Genomic DNA, 16,767 nt, shown 5'->3' with positions numbered 1-16,767 from the left:
GTTATAACTGCATGGAGGCTGTTTGTTGCGACTTATACTTTAATTCATAAACTAACCTGGTTTATATTAAGCTTCATAAGACAGAGAGACTTTGATATTGTGAGGTGGTTGTTGTTCTAACTCGTTCATCAATGGTTTTATCTTCAACATATGTTTGCAGTCTAAGCAAATGAAGATGAAATATGAAGCCAGAGAAAACAGGTGTTAGGAAACTAAAGACTTTTCTGTCTCAGAAGAGGCTCCACCAGATCACCAACCAGCTCTGAGGATGAACCTTCACATCGTCTTCATGATGTAAGTTTGTTTTTGTTTTTTTAATGAGGAGCTAGCTACATTTTCAACTACAAAAACTGCTGTGTTACCAACACCAAGTGCTTAATAAACATGATTTGATTTAAAGATAACTGGACAGAATTTTCCCCCTTGTTAATCTAACATTTCTCTTTCATACATTTTATTTGTTGTTGGCTTTCAGGGCCCTGTGATGGACTGGTGACCTGTCCATGGTGAACCCTGCCTCTCATCTGATGGCTGCTGGAGATGGGCACCACCAGCCCCCCTCACCACCCTGCAAGGATCAGTGTGTTCAGATCATGGATGGAAAGATTTTAAGGTAGTTTGTCTCCTTAAGTCCACACTTAAAACAGCTTCATAGTTAATGCCAACATCAACTGATTCTATGACATTGCTGACTATTTTTTTCTACTTCTAACATAAACAGGCAAAGAAGAAACCCAGAAATGTTTTTCCACCCCAGGCATCTGGTCCCAATCATCATCAGTTCTGATGATGTCACATACATAGCGAGTCCACAACGTCTTAAAATTGTAAGTATTATTTTTTTATTTGCCATTTTTCTGTTCTCTTTAAATACAAATACTTTCTCTGTTTAATTGCTCTATTGTTCTTTTTTGTAGGATTCTGTAAGGTGCAGTGAACGGGAATGTTCTGTCGTTGATCCTCACTTTCATGTTTTATTGTCACACTTAAATTTTCATGTTCACGTGTTCACTTTTGATGTGTAAACTGATCATTTATGTAAAGTTCACAAAGTTGTGAGTAAAATTGGACAATTTTAAAATGTTGGTAATAAAACAAAATATTTGAATTACCATGAACATCTTGTGTAATTAATCTTTCCTTGTGATTTTAGCCAAAAAAAATGTAAGTACTGTAGTGTAGTTATGCATGTCATTTACAAAATAGGTACGTAGGAATAAAGACTTTCATGAGTAATTAAAATTGTACTTTATTATCAATGGCAGGAAATCAAAAATAAAAAGTGTAATTTAAATACATCATTAATGTATTAAAAGTATATTTAAAATATATTTGAAGTATATTAAATATTTTTTATATAATTCTATGATGGAATTGTTACACTCAAAATATAATATATCAAAATATAATAAAGCTCTGAAATATTATATTTAAAAAGTATACTTTAAGTACACTAAGTACAGTTCCAAAAAAGTACGTTGAGTATACTATAAGTTGTAATTTAATACTATTTAAACACTACTAAAGAATACTAAGCACAAAAGTTGTTCCAAAATAGTACAGTTTAAGTACATCAATAAAAGTATACTAAAGTATGTTAAAATTTAGTATACTATAGTATACTTTTTTTACTTGGGTTTAAATGCATCTTTACTAGTGATGTCAATAAATGTGGATGGTACCATATACTGAAGCAGAGATAAGGAACATCATTAGAATGTGACTACGTTATTATTACTCTTAATTGGATTAGATTAAAGTTTTACGTCGCTCTGTTCACGGTTTTAAGCTTTATTTGATAATCAATCAAACTGCAGAGTAAACTGCAGGAAGTTTTCGATTTGCATAATATGAAATTGTTCTGATTGAAACCATTTTTTTTCTTTTTACGGAACATTCTCACTTAATTTAATCACTGATGTATGATACAAAGTATTCACAGTGTTGACCACAAAAGCATCTTTAGAGAGTAGAATCTTTTCTGGGAAATAAAGTCACAGTGCCATGTGAAGGGTTTAAGATTGGTGCTTGTCCTTTTTAAAAAAAATAATAATAATCTGACTAGATATAGCCTAACAGAAGTATAAAAATACAAACTTGACATTGCTTTAAACATATTTGGAAGGTTTAGATTTCTTATAACTTCTGAAGTTTCTCTTGTATCTTGCCTTTGAGTTGGAGTCATTAGATTACTTATCAAGTAGAAGAGGTGCAGTTGTGTGTACTGCTGGATAGGTCAACGAAAGTAGCTACACAAAAAAGTCAAAAAGTGAATGAAAGCACTTGTGCATGAAAGAGCTCCTAGATGGTTTATCCACTGTTCTTCACTCCCTCTCTCGTAGGAAAGCTGGTGATAGCGGACACCAGCCAGGCCATACTGCTTCGGGCCAAGCACATTCTGATTGGAGACAAAGGGGAGTTGCACATTGGAAGTGCAGACTGTCCCTATAAGGGCAACCTCACCATCTCCTTGTTTGGAAGGTACATTTGGTTAAATTTGGTTTCAAAACATTGATTTCTGACTTAACTACAGTACACAGTAGGTGTGAAATATCTTAGTTGTTACCTTTGCAAGTTAATCTTTTACATATATGAAGCCATTAATAGTTCCATTCTTTAATCAAAATTGTTTTAATAATTGTTTTTGAGCTGGTGGTCTGTTTTATTCATATCCCAAGACAAATTGGTTTTCAGCAAGCATCATAAATTTACAGAAACTGTTGAACCATCCACAAAATACATGGCATTATTTTTGTTAATACCACACAATTACAGATCTTGGAGAAGTATCTGGTACTATTCTGCATTAAATTTCATTGTGCTCCCAAAATAACAAGAATATAAAATGCGTATCTCAAAAACCTGAAAAGTGGTCCTGTCTGGGTATTGACATGATGCCAAGACAAGACCTCTATGCCTGATGGGGAAGAAGAGCAAACCTTCAACAAACTCTTAAATGACAAAAGTAGTGTTTTTCATTTTGTTTTCATTACATAAATATTGCACTAATTTGTCACACTCAGAAATTTTTTGCCTGCACAATATGTAGAACATGCAGCAAATATAAACTGAAACATATTTTCTGGGCTTTAGATCCAGAAAAGATCTAAAGCCCTTGTTTTTATTTTCTACAAGAAAAAACTTCCATTGTTTAGTAAGGGGACATAAAAAAATAAAGAAGGGAGAAAAACCCAGTTTAAACAGCACATGTGCTATTACTTAATAGCACATGTGTTATTAAGTAATTGTTCACCCGCTTTTTGTAACCTTATGGTTAGTACACTATGTTTTGATTACACCAGGCTGTGTATGAAAATTTATATCACATGCCAGACAAATTACTGCTTTAAAAATAAACTGTGCCCATAGCCACAGCACAGTGTCGTGCATTAATTTTTGATTTAATCATTAAGCATACAATTTGTCCATCCAGGCATTGATCCATCTTTTATTTATTTTTTTTACTCTGTTTGGGGTTTTACAAGGTTTCCCCCAGAAAACTTACTAAGCCCAGAAAACTTTCTAAGCCCAATGGTTGGGACACTGATTGCAAGGTGGTGTTATGTCAGGTAACACTTTATTTGAAGGGGTGTGAATAAGACTGACATGACATAACACCTGTCATGAACATCAGTAAGTCCTCATGAATATTTATGACTGTTGTCATAAAGTGTCATTCGGTAAATCATGACACTTTTAATACAAAGTTGACATTATTCAAAATGTCTTTGTTATGACAACTTGACATTAACCAAGAATCATGATCTGACATAAATTTGTCATACTAGTCATAATAATTTCATTATTACACTAGCAAAAGATTTAACAAAACAATGATTAATATTTCCACTCCCTGAAATAAAGCGAAATAAGTAGGACAAGCAAAGATTTCATTAAGCTTTATTACACTGTCAAATGATTTAATTACAGACTTCACAATTTCTTTTACATCAACTAAAGTGGAACAAATAGCACCAGTTATATGTCATTAAGTGTCATTACAGTGTCATTAATATTAACTCTTATCTCATGTAAAGTGAAACTAGTAGCAACAATTATAAAGATGTCATTAAGTGTTATTACAGTGTCAAATGCTATGCTAACAGTCATTGATATTAAGTCTTACCTCAAGTGAAGTGAAACACACTGGACTACTTCTAACTACCATCATAGCTGTAGAACAAACCCTTTGTACATTGGAATAAAACAAAAGATAACTTGTTCTAACAGAGGGTTTAACGTCTGGTCAGTATGTTGTTACTCTGGAATACTGACTGTAAAACTAAAACAGAATTACTTATTTTTTAACTTAAGAAAATAGGTTCTTTCAACAGTCAGCCATCTCCTTCGTTATAGTCTTCCTGTAATGCTCTGAAAACAAGAGATCTTCTTCTTGTCTTCATTTCCTGGCAGCAGCTCTTTGACAGTGTCCAGAATGCTCAGAAATTACAGCTGTTCTTGCAATAGTTAATCACGGTGAAAATCTTTTCATGAATTCAAACTTGATGAATCTCTTTTGGACATTCTCATAGTCGGTGATGACACAATTCATTGTGGTCACTTAAAAAAAGAACAAAAACAAAAAACAGTGTCATCATAATTCAGCATTTATTTAAATACCATTCCAAAAATTTCCGTTGCTGCACACTGTCAGAATGGTAGACTGGCAGACAAATGTCTAGTTAACATGACTGGTTGTTATAAAGTGCAATACAATTGTTTCTTAACACAAGTAGCCTAATAACTAAAGCTGAACAAAATTATTCTGATCAAATATTTTTCTGGCAGAAGTTCAGTCATACTGTTGTTGTTCATATTGCATCATTTAATTTTAGGCACATGAGTCTATCTTTTCACTTAATGAGTATTCTAAATTATTTCCAACCAGATACTCTGGCTTATTGATGTTTGCAAGAAGTTTATTAATAAACTTGATTTAACACCAGTTTTTAGTTGTCTAAAACGTAACTTATTAACTCAGCTGGTGAATGTTGATTCCTGCTCCCCCTTCTGCACTTACCTGGCCCGTCCCACTCCACTTCACATGGTAAAAATAGTAACACAAAAATGACCTACCTAATTTTCTTGGGGAATATTTCATCTGCTTCTTTTTCTTTGGTCAAACAGGGATTTCTTTCTCTGGTGGCTGGTCTTTATTATCATCCTCCACACTCGTAGCATGTCTTCATTAGCTAACTTTGTCCCCCCACCACGTGTCGTTCGGCTAACATGGGTCTTCATGTGGCTAAAGTTTCCAAAGCAAAAAACACAAGAACTGTCGCATCAGCCAAGTTGCTAAATAATGCACATAAAGGATAACTTTAACTAACATATTGGCTTTTAATTTGCTAGATTAAAATTGGAGGGAAAAAACAATGTGCCTGTCTTCAAAATATGTTTAATATTAAGGGCTAACCTTACAGTAATGGAGTTTAATAACTTTAGCTAACATTAACTTACAGCAAGGTAGGATTGGCTGGAATTGCTCATAGCTAACATTACAAAGAAAGAGAACATAGTCACTGTTATTTTCTCAAAGAAAATAAGTTAAGACACATACCTCATATGTATTAGATGACAAACGTCGGCTTCTTTTTAAACAGGAGGTCTGGCCGCTATAACTTGTTAGGTTGGCCCCAGGGCCCCACAATATGGAAGATTTCTTCTTCACCAACACACTGCTGCCTCTCACTGGTGGAGATGGTGCATTGCACTGCTTAACACTTGCATTTAGAAATGGGGTCCAACCAACTCTACACACGTAAAACTTGTCATTTGCCACAGCCCTCTACGTTTGCCTCAGTCCTCGCACGCACAAGGGTTAAAACAAATAATGTTTCAAATGCTAAGTTAATTAGTGTTTTGTAGACATCTTTCTGTAAAACTTTAGGATCAATTAAATTAAGAAATTAAAGACTAAACAAAATGGCAGAGCAATATAATATTACCACATAAAGCTACATAATTTTTAAAGTTTAATTGGTAATACTTTTATAACAAATTTATGTCAGATCATGATTTCTTGGTTAAGTTGTCATAGCAAAGACATTTTGAATAATGTCAACTTTGTATTAAAAGTGTCAAGATTTACCAAATGACACTTTATGACAAGTCATAAATATTTAGGAAGACTTACTGATGACAGGTGTTATGTCATGTTTATGACGGTGTCATGTCAGTCTTATTCACACCCCTTCAAATAAAGTGTTACCTTATGTCAATTGCAGTCTAAGCCAGGGAGATTAAGTTCGGCAATGGTAGCATTGAAATGAAAAACAAACTGCTAATCACACTAGGTCCTGATCTTAGGCATCCTGAAGTGGCAGCCTTAGGAAAGACTCACTATAAAGTGGATCTTCATGACAGTTAACAATGGACATGCATGCATGCGACCCACATATAAAGAATTGGTGGTGCTGGAACTCTGGATCCCATTAAAACAAATCCAGTGTGTGCTCTGGGACAGTGAAGTATGTAGTTAAGACAATGCAAGGCAGAAAAGGCAACAAATGGATGGTCTTACCATCAAAGGCACCATATCATGTGGATCTGTGTACATGGATGTTGCAAGTCCCATGGGAAAACACTGGAAATACTAAACCCAGCAAAATTGTTGTGGCGGGACCTTTGCAAGACTTCCTGTCCCGCCACGGATAGGTGCTGCCTACTGCTGTCATGGATGCCTACAGAGACCAAGTTGACTCACCACACACCCAGGCCATCCTGCTATGTGCCTTTCAAATGACCCCTCCAAAATTCTTCCACATCATAAGAAGGAAAAACTCTCAAAAATAGACATGAGTGAGAAGGCGCACATTCTTAACTGTGTCAATGAGGAGTCATTTAACATTTTCAAAATAGTGTAGGTGTTTTCAGTTGCGCATGGTGGCTATCAGACAGAATGGATCAGGATAGGAAAAGTGGAGACAATAATGCAGAAGACTTAGCCACCTAGCCATCACATTTATTTATACTTCAGTCTTCTGCTGAGACTGATTTGGTGGAACATTGTGCTTTTAATAGACTATTTGATTAATTGCTTTTGGCTGAATTTTTGAGGCTTCAGTGGTAAGTTGTAGACAGGAAATAGGAAAGAGAGAGAAGAGGAAAACATGTAGCAAATCATAGACTTAATAAAGAATAGGCTTCATGGTCCGCTCTTGCTTATTGTCGCTGATGTGACGTGGAGCCGCCATCTTGGAGTGGTTGCCCGCTACACTCTGTGCTATATGTTTGGCAACTGGGTGCAATGAGATATCAGTGCTTTATATCAGTCAGTTCTAGCTTTAGAGTGATTCAGCAGCTGATATTAATCCGTGCTGTTCAGTGAATCTCTTTTTCCATAAAGACACTTCCCATTTCTTCCTCAAATCGTTGTCTTTAGAAAACCTTGAAAACGGAAACGGAAGACTTCGGAGGCATCTTACTTTTGATAGAGTGAAAGAATTACATATTGCACCTGTGCAAGCTTTACTGGTGATTGTAATCAATTTGTAATAATTTGTAATAGCATAATATTATAATAATACATTTATAATTATAGTTTTATTTTTAAGGTAGCGCTCTTGTCTCAGATAATCTAAATCAATGTAAGGGAATAACTACAACTTTTTAAGATGTACAAAATCTCAGTTAGCCTTCATAGAGGGGGCTGAACCGCAGTATTATACCAAGCTAATATTAGCTGGTATTTTACTGGTGGACATAAATACAGTATAGTAACATTCTATTCACAAAATATGAACAATATGTTAATCTTACTTGTGAAAAGGTAATGAATGCATCAATATTCCATCTATTTGAGCAAAACAATCTTGCAGTGCTGAGGCGTCTTCCGCTGTTTTGTTTTAGTCAAGTAGAAGGGACGACCGCTCCAAGATGGCTGCCAAATTTGGTGTGTCCGAGCAGCCGATGTGGAGTCTATGTTGGGAACTGGGGTTTTGGGTTTTTGTGGGGAGTCTCTTGTTTGCTCCTTCCTTCACCATCCACTAGATGCCAAGAGGCTGCTCATACTTGGAGGGTGGGCCGGCTGTCTGGAGTCAGCACACCTGTGATCAATCTACCTCATCATTCTAGGAGTATATGAGGAGCGGCCTGCCTGCACATTAGCGCCTGAGTGTTTGCCTGTTATGGTACTCTGTGCCCCTCTGAGTCTAGTTTCCGAGTTTCCAATGATAATCTCTTGTAACACCAACCTGTTGCTTTCCTCTCAGGTGATCTTACCCTCTGGTTGTTCGAGTTCATCTCCTTCTTGGCTTCAGATTCTGACAGTTCCTCCTTTCACGGTTGGCCATCAGACCACTCCTTGCTCCTCTTCACAAGAACTTACCTGCCACCCTCCACTGCAAGCGTCATCCATCCATTTCCAAAGAGCACTCAGTCAAGACCAAACACTGGAACCAGGATCATCTCAAAAACTCCATGCAAAGACACCAAATCACCAGAGATCACAGTACTTCTCCACCTGGTGGAAACTCATCTTCCAACCAAGTAAACTCATCTCCCATTTCTCAGAATTTGATCAGTCTGTTTTACCATCAACTTACCTGTTCTCTCCAATTACCCTCAGTGTTCTGACAATCCCGGCTTCCCACCCACCGAACAAGAACCACATATCTCAGAGTTTAATCTTTGTTCAAAATAAACTTTATTTACCTGATTTCTTAGTCTCCTGTTTTTCTGTACATGGGTCAAAATACTTGAACCCAACATGACAGAACACTCAGTCCAACAGTCAGACCTCACAGAAGCTCTCAGGAGGACTATGGCAGAGCAACACTCACTAATCCAATCCCATGATACTGTTTTACAAGTTCTTTGTGATGGCCAAACCGAAACGAATCACCATCTTGAAGAACTATCTAATTCAGGGGTGTCAAACTCCAGTCACCAAGGGCCGGTGTCCTGCAGTTTTTAGATGTGCCACAGGTACAAAACACTGGAATGAAATGGCTTAATTACCTCCTCTTTGTGTAGATGAGTTCTCTAAAGCCTTGCTACTGACCTAATTATTCTATTCAGGTGTGGTGCAGCAGAGGCACATCTAAAAGTTTCAGGACACCGGCCCTTGAGGACTGGCGTTTGACACCTCTAATTTGTTACAAAGCTCTCTCCATCAGACCTCCACTTCCACTTCCTCTCCAGAACCACCGGTCCACTCCATGTCTTCAGATATCCATCTACCTACTCCAGAAAAGTTCTCAGGTGATATTAATCGTTGTGGTGGTTTTCTTCAGTGCTCTATAGTATACAATCATTTTGCTTTTGAAATTACATATGGCAGAGCCTTGATTGTTCAGAAGCAAGATTCCCTACTCCTGCTAATTTTGTTTGCACTTCCCATGACTTTTTGAAGGGGTTTAAGCAGATTTTTAGCCAAGAACCTGATGAAACATCCAATTCCCATGAGTTATGGACAATCAAACAAGAGCAGAGATCAGTGGCAGATTTCGCCATCAATTTTAGAATTAAAGCGGGAGCGTCAGGCTGAAATGCATCTGCTTTAAAAAGTGCATATTTTAAAGCACTCAGCAAATCTTTAAAATATGAACTAGCAACTCTGGATGAACCTGCAACACTAAAAGGTTTAATTAGTTTAACAATTCGGCTAGATAACAGGATATGTGATTGAGTGAAGGAAAGAAATGAGGAGTACATCTGACAGATTGTCTTCTCCTACTACACTTATTCACCTTCTATCTTCTCCGCAGAGCCAGACTGAACTGGAGCCCATGCAACTTGGTCAAACCTGTTTAACGCCTGAAGAAAGACTTAAGAGAATGACTTCCCATCTCTGTCTCTACTGTGGTTCACCCGAGCACTTCATCGCTCTTTGCCCAGTTCGACCAAAAGCTATAAATGCGAGGAGACTGGCAGGCCACTTGTGTGAAAATAAGACTCCTCACCTTCTGATACCAGCTGCCTTGTTTCATAAAACCCATCTCTCTTCTCTCTATGATCAAATCTGGGAGTGAACAGAACCTCAATGATTTAACTCTCATTCAACAGATGTCCATAGAAGCAGTTCCACTTACTGTGCCGCTCCGTGTCTCCACCTTGGACAGCAAGGCGCTATCCCAGATCACCCACAAGACTCAGTTAATCATCTCTGTGGACAATAGAGAACAAATCACCTTTTACGTATTTCCCACAGCCAACTCTCCCTTAGTCTTAGGTTTTGATTGGCTACAGAAACATAATCCCCACAATAACTGGTCTGAAATGCACAGGGACTCTTGGTCACTTAACTGTTATTCCACTTGTCTCCGCTCAGCAGTTCCACCAGGTCCATCCCCAGCAGTCAAAAAAGAGCCAAACCCACCTGATCTTACGCTCATCCTAGAGGATTATCATGATTTGGCTCTGGTATTCAGTAAATCAAAACCTGTCTCTTCCACCTCATCGCCCATATGACCTTCTTGCAGGACCCCCATTACCCACCAGCTGTTTGAATAACATCTCCCGTCCAGAACACAAGACCCTGGGAAAATACATAAGACACTCTTTCCGCAGGCATAATTTGTGCCTCTTTATCTCCTCTTGGTGCCGGATTCTTTTGTGGGGAAGAAAGAAGGCTCATTAAGACCATGCATCGACTACAGAAGTTTAAATCAAATAACTGTAAAATACAAATGCCCTCTGCCTCTTTTCTCCTCAGTTTCAGAACCAGTTCACGGCGCAACAATCTTCACCAATCTTCACCAATCTCGACCTCAGGAACGCAAATCATCAATTCCGCAGCAGCCAGGGGGACGAATGGAAGACGTCATTCAAAACACCCATAGGACACTTCGAGTATCTTGTCATGCCTTTTGGCTTATCCAATGCTCCTGCATTTTTTCATCTCTTGTTAATGATGTGCTGAGAGACTTTCTGAACATTTTTGTATTTGTTAGATGATATTTTGATCTATTCCAAGACCCTTGCTGAACACAAAAAACATGTCTGCCTCATCCTACAACTCCTTATGAATAATAAACTGTATGTCAAAGCTAAGAAATGCAAGTTTCACCAACCATCAGTCACATTCCTGGGTTTCATACTTGAGGGCGGACAGGTAAGACCCACATAGGAAAAAATCAAGGTTGTTTTGGACTGTCCCATTCCTGAAATGCGTAAACAGCTTCCAAGGTTCTTCAGATTTGCCTACTTCTACCGACGATTCATTCGGAACTACAGTCGAACCGCATTACCACTCACAGCTCTTACTTTCAACAAGACAGCATTCAGTTGGACACCCGAAGCTGACGCCGCTTTCCATCAGCTCAAATTGCTTTTTTCTAAAGCTCCTGTTCTAATTGAACCTGATCCCATTAAACAATTCATTGTTGAAGTAGATGCTTCTGAAACAAGAATAGGAGCTGTCCAATCTCAGTTCTCTGATTCTGATACTAAAGCTCATCCTTGTGTTTTTTAATCCCGCAGATTATCCCCTGCAGAACACAACTATGATTTGGGTGATGGAGAACTCCTCGCTATTAAACTTGCCTTGGAGGAGTGGCGGCACTGGTTGGAGGGCACAGAACATCCTGTTCTGGTCTGGCATCCTGACCAGGAGGTAAGAAAGAACCTTTCTTGGAGGTTATTTCTTACCTCCAAGAAAGAACCTCCAAGGTTCTTTCTTGGAGGTAAGAAAGAGCCTTTCTTACCTCCAATCAGCCAAAAGACTCAACCCCTGTCAATTCCGCTGGTTATTGTTCTTCTTCATGTTTAATTTGTCCATTTCCTATCGCCCAGTTCCAGAAATATCCAACCTGATTCCCTTTCCCGACTCTATTCTCCTGATGACTCACAAAAGGTCCCTGCCACCATTCTTCCACCCAGTTGTACAGTTGCCTCAGTTACTTGGGAAATCAAAGATCTCATCCACCAAGCCCAGGAATCTGAACCTGCTCCTGACTCCATCCCTCACAAGAAGGTCTATGTCCTTACGTCTGTCCGAGCCCACCTAATTCATTGGATCCATTCTGTTAAATTCTCAGCACAATTGCTCTTGTCAACCGAGGTTCTGGTACCCCTCGATACATAAAGATGTTAAAGAATACGTCCTCTGCTGTCCTGTCTGTGCAAGAAATAAATCTTCTAATTAATCCTCATCTGGTCTCTTGCAACCCCTGTCCATCCTTCAGCGCCCTTGGTCACATATCTCCATCGAATTTATCTCCGGACTCTCATATCAAAAGGTATGACCACCATCTTGACTATTGTTGACATTTTCTCTAAATCATGCCATCTCCTTCCACTCAGAAAACTTCCCACAGCTTTCCAGACTGCTTTACTCCTTGTCAAACATGTTTTCCAACAACATGTCATCTTTCAAGAGATCCCCTCCAACTGTGGTCCACAATTTATATCCCAGGTATGGAAACATTTCTGTTCAGCATTGGAAGCAAAAGTCATACTCGCATCTGTTTACCACCCTCAGTCAAATGGAGAAACTGAATGTATGAACCAAGAATTCAAATCCACCCTCAGATGCTTCACTTTCACCAACCCATCTGATTGCAGTCAGTATCTCCCCTGGTCTAAGTATGCACATAATTCTCACATTTCTGCAGCTACTGGTTTCTCCCCTTTCAAAGTTTCCCTAGGTTATCAACCACCACTGTTCCCTTCAGATAAAAAAGAAATCTCCATAATTTCAGTTCAACACCACATCCGCCGCTGCAAGAATGTCTGGAACAGAACCATCACCACCCTCAATCACACCGCAGAACAAAACCGACACTATGCTGACCGAAAGAGAACACCTGCTCCACAGTACTCACTCAGACAAAACGTTTGGCTTTCTGCATGTGACATTCCACTTAAATCTATATAGAAGATACTCTCCCCCAGGTTAATAGGTCCATACGTCATCAGTCCCACAGCAGTCTGCCTTCGTCTCCCATCGTCTCTTCACATACATCCCACGTCCCCAAGTCAAACCCATTCAGACCTGCACATTGTCATCATCTTACCTGTTCTCTCCAATTACCCTCACTGTTCTGACAACCCCGGCTTCCCACCCGCAGGACAAGAACCACGCATCTCACAATTAAATTTTTATTCAAAATAAACTTTATTTATCTGATTTGTTAGTCAATCAATCAATCAATCAAATTTTATTTGTATAGCACATTTCAGCAGCAAGGCATTTCAAAGTGCTTTACACAACCAAAACAAAAACAGAAATAAACAGTGAGAAAGAGAGAAAATTAAAAAATAAAAAAAAAAAAAAAAAAAAAAAAAAAAAACAAACTCCCTTACCAGAGGACGCCGCCGTCCCACACAGAATTTAACTAACTTATAGTTAGAGGAGTCTGCCCTCCCGCGGACTTTAACTGGTTCCATTCCATTTCCATTCCACTTTAATTTTCATCGTTTTCCACCCTCATTTTTCACTTTCTTCCCCATACATAAAAGAAAGAAGAAAAAAAAAAAAAAATTAAAAATTAAAAACATTAAAGACATAAAAACATGGAAGACATCAAAACCCGCACTCTAACCCTAATTTAGCCATAAGCAACTCTAAACAGGTGGGTTTTAAGTTGAGATTTAAAGGCACCCAGTGTTTCAGCTGTTTTACAGTTTTCTGGAAGTTTGTTCCAAATCTGTGGTGCGTAGAAACTGAATGCTGCTTCTCCTCGTCTGGTTCTGGTTCTGGGGATGCAGAGCAGACCAGAACCAGAAGATCTGAGGGGTCTAGATGGTTGGTACAGTAATAACAGATCTTTAAGGTATTGTGGTGCTAAACCGTTCAGAGATTTATAAACTAACATCAGTATTTTAAAGTCTATTCTCTGAGCTACAGGGAGCCAGTGTAGGGACTTTAAAACTGGTGTTATCTTCCTGGTTTTAGTGAGAACCCGAGCAGCAGCATTCTGGATCAGCTGCAGCTGTTTGATTGATTTATTAGTCAAACCTGTGAAGACGCTGTTGCAGTAATCAATGCGGCTAAAGATAAATGCATGGATGAGTTTCTCTAGATCGTGCTGAGACATAAGTCCTCTAATCCTAGAGATGTTCTTCAGGTGATAGAAGGCCGACTTTGTGACTGTTTTAATGTGGTTCTGAAGGTTCAGGTCAGAGTCCATCACTACTCCCAGGTTTCGGGCTGATCGCTGGTTTTTAGTTGTAATAACTGAAGCTGTGCATTGATTCTAGTTCGTTCCTCTTTAGGTCCAAAGATAATAACTTCAGTTTTGTTTCTGTTTAGCTGGAGAAAGTTTTGGCACATCCACACATTGATCTGTTCTAAGCATCTATTCAGTGATTGGATGGGTTCAGAGTCACCTGGTGACATCGTGATGTAGAGCTGTGTATCATCCGCATAATTGTGGTAGCTAATCCTATGTCCTGTTATAATCTTTGCCAGTGGGAGCATATAAATATTGAAAAGAAGGGGTCCTAGGATTGAACCTTGGGGTACCCCACATGTGACCTTTGACCTCTCTGATGAGAAGTTTCCAATTGAAACAAAGAAATCCCTGTTCTTTATGTAAGATTCAAACCAGTTGAGCACTGGACCGGAGAGTCCGACCCAACTCTCCAGTCGATTCAGTAAAATGTCGTGGTCAACAGTGTCGAAAGCTGCACTGAGGTCCAACAGAACCAGCACTGTGGTTCTCCCACAGTCTGTATTTATATGGATGTCATTGAACACTTTTACAAGGGCCGTCTCCGTGCTGTGGTGAGCACGAAAACCAGACTGGAAGGAGTCAAAGCAGTTTGTTATTGTTAGGAAGTTATTTAATTGCTTAAAAACAGCTTTTTCAATAATTTTGCTGATGAATGGGAGGTTGGAGATCAGCCTGTAATTCTGCAGTAGGGATTTGTCTAGATTGTTCTTTTTTATAAGTGGTTTGATAACTGCTGTTTTCAAAGCCTGGGGGAAAACACCTGAAGAGAGTGATGAGTTACTATTTGGATCAGATCATTAGCAACAACAGGCAGGACTTTCTTAAAGAAATGTGTGGGTAGGACATCCAGACAGCAGGAACTGGAGCTTAATTGACTTATAATTTCTTCTAGGGTTTTATAATTTAGTAGTAGAAATTGGGTCATTTTTCCTGCATTTGTTTTGTTTGGGCCCAGCATTAGTACTGTCTTTGGAGTGGATGAGCAGATTAATCCTCTGATATTTTGAATTTTCTCTGAAAAGAAACTTGAAAACTTGTTGCAGGCGGCAATAGATTGAAGTTCAGGTGGTAACGTCATTGGAGGATTTGTGAGCCTGTCAACAGTGGCAAATAAAGCTCGAGCATTGTTAATGTTTTTGTTTATGACATCTGCAAAGAAAGCTTCTCTCGCATGTTTCAGTGTTGAGTGATAGTTACGTAGTCTTTCCTTGTAGATGTCATAATAAACATGCAGTTGACCTTTACGCCATTTCCGTTCGGCCCTACGGCAGAGTTGTCTTGCAGATTGAACTACTTGTGCATTTCTCCATGGAGATTTCTTCCTACCAGTCACAACCTTCACTTTAGTGGGGGCAATGTAATCAATGATATCTGAAAGTTTGCACTGAAAATCATCCACCAACTTATCTACGTCACTATAACTTAAGAGTGAGGAAGAAGAGTAGATTTGATTAAATGTTTCTGCTGTGTTTTCTGTGAAAGTACGTTTTGTGATAGTAGCTGTTTGTTCAAGTGGGTTAACAGATAAAGAACTGTCAAAGAAAACAGCAAAATGATCAGACAGGGCAATATCAGTTACAGAGACATTGGAAATATTCACACCCTTACTGATAACCAGGTCCAGTGTGTGTCCCTGAGTGTGTGTTGCTTGTTTGACATGTTGTGTTAAACCAAAACTCTCTAATATATTACAGAGCTTTTTAGCCCCTCGGTCTTGGGGGTTGTCAACATGAATGTTGAAATCACCGACAATTAGCAAACAATCGTAATCAATACATATGAGAGATAGAAGCTCATTCAAGTCCGCAAAGAAATTTTCCACATATGTTGGTGTTTTGTATAGAGTTAGTGTCAAAGTTCGTTTGTGGCCTTTTACCTCGATTCCAAGATATTCAAAAGACATAAAATTACCCAAAGAGATTTTACTACAGTTTATGGTATTCTTAAAAATTGAAGCCACGCCTCCGCCTTTTTTGTGTTTTCTATTTTCACTTAAAAAATTGTACGTAGGAGGCGTTGATTCAATTAGTACGATTGCTTCATTATTGTCATTCAGCCATGTTTCTGTCAGAAATAAAACATCAATATTATGCTCAGTGATTAAATCATTAATTAATAGAGCTTTAGAACAGAGAGATCTGGTATTTAAAAGAGCCAGTTTAAGTGACTCGGAGGCTGAAAGCTCTTCAGTCTGAGGTTCCTTTAGACAGGGGATCAGTCTGAGGTTTGAATTAAGACCACTGTTTTTTGTATTTCTGTTTTTTGTAACTGTTCTTGTAGTGATCCGGACAGGTATTGTCCTGCTACGCAATGTTGGGGGGCCAGACACATTCTGGAGGAAGACGGGTGTAAAGATAATATCTGGACCCCGGTCTCAGACCTCAGAAATGCAGAGTGCTGGATCTTCAGGGAGGTCAGAGGCAGGTGGCTTAGATGAAGTGAGAGTTGTGCCGAGGCGAACCTGTTGATCCATACTATCCAGCTGGGATGAGAAAGAGTCCGTCCGTCTTTCTCTCTCACCTGAATTCTCCACCAGCATTTTCAAGCGGCTCAGGTGAAGCCCGGCTCTCTTTAGTGGGTCACTTTCTAATAAACGTGAGTGAGTGTAGGAGCAGAGAGGGAGGGGGGAAGGAGAAGGGAGGGTGGA

At 38.9% G+C, this 16,767-nt stretch overlaps 1 protein-coding gene across 19 annotated transcripts in view; it reads left to right on the top strand.

Moving 5' to 3' along the window:
- The window catches only part of cemip (cell migration inducing hyaluronidase 1), a 226,456-nt gene that overhangs the window by 34,539 nt on the left and 175,150 nt on the right, over positions 1-16,767 (top strand). For 7 of the 19 annotated variants that reach the window (XM_017303981.2, XM_081604931.1, XM_017303974.2 and 4 more), the window contains exon 4: positions 8,214-8,490. In XM_017303981.2, the coding sequence (XP_017159470.1) occupies positions 8,214-8,490 (277 nt within the window). The other 12 variants (XM_081604929.1, XM_081604939.1, XM_081604928.1 and 9 more) reach the window with 12 other exon arrangements.

Source organism: Poecilia reticulata, chromosome 3 (assembly GCF_904066995.2).
Source record: "Poecilia reticulata chromosome 3, P_reticulata-male-v2, whole genome shotgun sequence".
NCBI lineage: Eukaryota > Metazoa > Chordata > Actinopteri > Cyprinodontiformes > Poeciliidae > Poecilia > Poecilia reticulata.
The sequence above is the reverse complement of the archived record's forward strand: the minus strand, read 5'-3'. Positions and strand labels throughout refer to the sequence as shown.